This window comes from Nicotiana tabacum, chromosome 10, assembly GCF_000715075.1.
Source record: "Nicotiana tabacum cultivar K326 chromosome 10, ASM71507v2, whole genome shotgun sequence".
In the NCBI taxonomy this organism is placed as follows: domain Eukaryota; kingdom Viridiplantae; phylum Streptophyta; class Magnoliopsida; order Solanales; family Solanaceae; genus Nicotiana; species Nicotiana tabacum.
The window spans coordinates 129332093-129337282 of NC_134089.1; the positions used below are offsets into that span (position 1 = coordinate 129332093).

The 5190-nt window shown below is 36.5% G+C and overlaps 1 protein-coding gene across 1 annotated transcript; it reads left to right on the forward strand.

Annotated features, from left to right (window-relative positions):
* The first annotated feature begins 587 nt into the window (after positions 1-587).
* On the forward strand, positions 588-2183 carry LOC107813135 (uncharacterized). Its single transcript, XM_075223289.1, has one exon. It carries the CDS (start codon positions 715-717, stop codon positions 1927-1929), a length of 1215 nt encoding a protein of 404 aa, XP_075079390.1. The 5' UTR covers positions 588-714; the 3' UTR covers positions 1930-2183.
* Positions 2184-5190: the final 3007 nt, after the last annotated feature.

Genomic DNA, 5190 nt, shown 5'->3' on the forward strand with positions numbered 1-5190 from the left:
ATAAAATGGTCACTTATTGTGGACCGGAGGAAGTAGCACATTAGGATTTCAGTTGGTTAATTAAGCAGTTTATGATATTGTATATGCGTTTTAAACGCTATAGCCTGCAATATTTATTTTGGTGAAAGAGTAAACAAAATGAAAGAACAATCAGTCACCCAAAGAAGGCAATGAATTTTAGATACTCAACTTCTAAAAATGACCGTCATGTTTCAAGAATTTTCCAACTCAAAATGAAAAACAAAATGAGGCTTTTGACAAAAGTGATCTACCAAACTCAACTGCTAAAGAGGTTATGAATGGACCCTCACACCTCTTATTTTCCTTTATTTCATATTGCCCTACATTTTGAAAGTATTAGTCTGACTTTAAGTACATAGAAAGCAAAGAAAAGAAAAGAGAGGAATAAGACACAACACAATTATCTTTTGACTATGGACCAAATCATACTCTTTATTTTCTGCCTATAATTTAGGTGCCTCCCTTGTTGGACATATTCAATAGGATGCACATGCAGCATGCACGAAAAACCATTATTTCCCCTTACCCCACAAATCACAAATTTTCCCTCAATTCCTCAATCCCCGCACATCATCACGGAGTCTAGAACCAAAAACTTACACTACTACTACTACTACTTTATATAAACTCTGTACAAGAATCAAGAAACCAACACATCAAATATTCTACTTTCCCTTTTGTTCTATTTTCATTATGGGTCATTTCACTAAGCAAATGACATTCTTCTTGTTCTTGGTGATCTCTACTCCATTGGTGCAGATTGAAGGTAGAAAAAGCAAGTTTATGATCATTCCTGCATCTCCTACACCAGCTCCAACTCCTATCAATGAAATTAGTTTTCCTCCATTTTCATCCCTTACTCCAACTCCAACCCCATCACCAGCAACAGCGCCAACACCGTTTTTTAATGATTTCGCGTTTCCTCCATTGTCATCCTTAAGTCCAACACTGGCACCGGCACCAACACTAGCACCAGTAGGTAATGTTCAAGATCCTGATGTGAACGGCGTACCTGTGCCTGCAATAGCACCACAAGGGAGAGGTCAAGATCCAGAGGAAGGTGGCATTGAAGCGCCAGCACCACTTTTGACTGATACTCCTTATGGACTTTATGGTCCTCATTCTCAGGAAATTCCTTCTACTGTCACAAATCTTGATGAGGTTGAAACTCAAACTCCTGCCAAGGAATTCCAAGGTGCTAGATTTAATACAGATGAGTCCTACAACAACAATGGTTATGATTCCAACAACAACAACAACAACGGCAACAACAATGGTTACGATTCCAACAACAACAACAACGACAACAACAATGGTTATGATTCCAACAACAACGACAACAACAAAGGTTATGATTCCAACAACAATAACGATGATGGCTTCTCCGAGAATTACAACAACAATGGCTACTCGGAGAATGCTAATAACAAAAATAACAATGGCTACTCAGAGAATTACAACAACAACAATGGCTACTCTGAAAATAACAACAATGGCTACTCTGAAAATAACAACAATGGCTACTCCAAGAATTACAACAACAATGGCTACTCTCAGAGTTACAACAACAACAATTTTTTCTCGGAGAATTCCAACAACAATGGCTTCTCCGAGAGTTACAACAACAACAACAACGTTTTCTCTGAGAATTACAACAACAACAATAATGATAATGCTTTCTCCGAGAATTACAACAACAACAACAACCACAAAAATGGCTACTCGGAGAACTACAATCAGGCTAGCAGCTACAATAACAATATGGTGGAAAGGCAAGGATTAAGTGACACAAGATTCTTAGATAATGGCAACTACTTTTATAGCAACAATGGTGAGAAAATGTCAATGGAAGAATCTGAAAGACAGCAGGAATATCCAAATACTGAAGATCAGTATGAACTTCCTTGAAGACTAACATTATCAGTTGGCTTAAAGAAGAGGGACAAATGCAGGGAACATGGAAATAGATTTAATTTACAGAGTTTGATTGAATTTTTAAGTTATTTTGAGTGTTTGTTCATTAGTTCCACTTGCGTCTGCAAACACCTTTTTTTCTTTTTTATAGTTCTGCAAATCAGACCGAGGGAACTTTGTGTTGTTTAACACTTTCGGATTTTTGAAACTTATTATAATGATCTTGATGCTTCACGCCTGATTATAAACACTTATTATTATTATATTATTATTATTCCCTCACCTCCCAACCTCCTACCCCTCTCTGTGCCTTCCTCTGCTCCCAACATCCTCCTCCTCTGATCTCTCTGTCCCAGCAGGAATATAAGCTTCACGCTTTTTTTTTTCGCTATTATTTTGAGAGCGGCTACACAGTGTCGTTTTCCCTTATAAATTTCTGGACATGAATCGTGATTTGCCTTATTGATAACTACTACTATAAAATAGTACGAAAACATTATGCCAACTACATGTGATTTGATTGTCTATCTCAAAATATGTTAATACATTTTTCAATGTATAATCTTTGACTAATGCAATTTATACAAGTATACAACAAGTTAAACTGGATTCCTTTCTGAAAATATATGTTATATTAATTATTTTTAAAGGGTAGGGGGGCTCAGAGAAAGAAAAAAAGGTTTAGTAATAATTGAACCTTGTAACTGTAAAATACAATATCGTAGTAGCTTTACTATTGAGCTACCACACTTTTATTTAGGCAAATAATCTGCCAGTTCGTCCAATAAAGTTAAATTATAATTTAGGAAGTGTTATTAGGCAAATATTTAAAGAAACAATATAACATAATTGCCGTGATTGAAAGTGATTTCAGCTGAATTTCCTTGTTCATTTTCTCCAGCCAGCTGCTTTTAGTTTCGGGTCAATTCATGCATTTATCGCAGAGATGCATGGTCTTCCAAGGCTTTGCTCGAAAGTCCATACTTATTATCTTAATGATGTCGTATAAACATTTCTATTGTTACGCTGCTAATAAATTGGAAATTTGTAGTCATACGAATAAACAACCAATCCCCTTGTGTAAATTTGCTCATATTATGGGATTTCAATTTTCAAATCCTAATAAAGAAAGAGAATTACGGTTGTGAGCACGTGATTTTTGCCCTATATGAGAATTACTCCCAAAAATTCAAAATAAAACAATTTTCCTTTGTGTGCAATTTTGAATTTTCGTGGTATTTTTGATAATTATTTGTATTTTTGTCTGTGCATGTTAATGTTTTAAATTAATAAAAAATATAAAAATATGTCGCATTTGCATTTGATATTTATTTAAGTTTTTTTTACAAAACGAAAAATCATAAAAAATAATGTACGTTGCATTTTAGCATTTAACGTCCAAATTGTGTGATTTTATCGTTAATTGCTACTTAAATGTGCGATAATTGTTATTAGGAGTTAATTAGTATTTTGAGATAATTTTGGGTTTTATAATTTAATCTTAGCATTTTTAGCTTTATTAATTAAGAAATTGAATAAATAGAAAAGAACAAAAAATATAAGAAAACCGGATTGGGCCTTTTCTTCAAATTTGAACCACAAGCCCAAAAGAAACGAACCCATATCGGGTCAACCCGACCCGGTCCGCCCCATAACCCCAAAGATCCAACTCCCCCTCTTCATTTTTTCATTTTCCCAAAACAGAAAAAAAAAAAAACAAAAAAAAACAAACCCTAAAAAAACATCTACGCGCCCCCCCTCTATCTTCTTCTTCGTCGTCCCAAACGACCCCAACACGAGCAGCAACCATGGTTGCCTCCCCATCCTCACGCATACACACACACACACACAGCAACACATACACAACACAGCCACCCTCGTCGTCGACCACAACGCAGGGTTGTTGTTGCTGCTTCGTCCAGTTTTGTCCTAACGACCCCTCGCCGCGAAGCTCAAGCTATGAACGACCAAACGACCCCTGACCTCTCTAACACAACCAGCTTCATCGAGCTCCAGCAGCCATCCTTGCTGCTTCATCTTCTGCTTCGTCTTCGCCTCATCGCCATGGCTGTCACTGCTTGCTCGACGACCATGGCTTCCACTGCTTCGAGCTCCAGCCACATCGCCTCAAACAGCCCACAGTTTTCATAGTTGTCCTTCGCCTCCAGCCACGAACGACCACAGCTCGATCGTCACGTCCAAATGAGCATCGTCGCCTCCATCGCCCGTCCAGTTGAGCAGCGTTGTTGCTGCTGCTTCGTTCTTCTTCTTGTCAAAACAAACGAACCAGCGCCGCCACTGCTGCGTTCCTACTCGTCGAGTTATTTTCCGGGCAGATTCGAGTTATTTTGGTTTCAAAGTTTCCGGGCAGATTTGTTTCCGTTCGAGTTCGTCGTTGTTCCGATCCGGTTAGTTGGTTTAAGTTTCAGTTTTGTCCGTATTTTGTTTGATATTCTCATATCTGAAATCAGTATATGTTTGATTCTTTTCTTGTTCGTTTGTTTGTCATTTCTTGATTATTTCTTCAGTTTTGTTTTTATTCATTTTTCTTGTTTAGTTTTAAATACAGAAGTGTGTTAGTTTAATCACTTGAATCCTTCATCTTGGTTGTAATGTTGTTAGATTTAATTTGAAGTTCAATTGATTATTGGGTCTAGTGATTTGAATCTACTTATTTGTTGTGTTTCAATTTGTTACTGTTATTGAATCTGAAAGTATGTTTGTTGTTAAAAATGTTGTTCAATTTGTTACTGTTATAGAATCCTTAGTCTTTGTTTTGATGATATTTGACATAATCTGAGTTTCTAGCTTAAATTTGTTGATGAAATTTGATTAGGAATTGGTTATAGCTGTCGTAATCGGTTAATTAATTAGGATTTGGATATAGCTGATGGGGGTATTATGGTAATTTCAAATTATATCAGGGGTAAAATGGGAAACGAGCCTTAATTTTGAGTGCTCCGTCCACTAGGCATTAATAATATTACAATAGTACATGGTGGGGGGCAAGACATAGGGTAGTGGGGGGTTAATACATTGTTTAATATAGTGGGGGACAAGACATAATGGAGTGGAAATAATGTATTTGTTTAATATAGTGGGGGACAAGACATAATGGAGTGAGAATAATGCATTTATTTAATATAGTGGAGAACAAGACATAATGGAGTGGGAATAATATATTTGTTTAATATAGTGAGGAACAAAACATGTAGGCATGGGGAACAAGAGAATTAAAGAAGAAAAACATTAAGT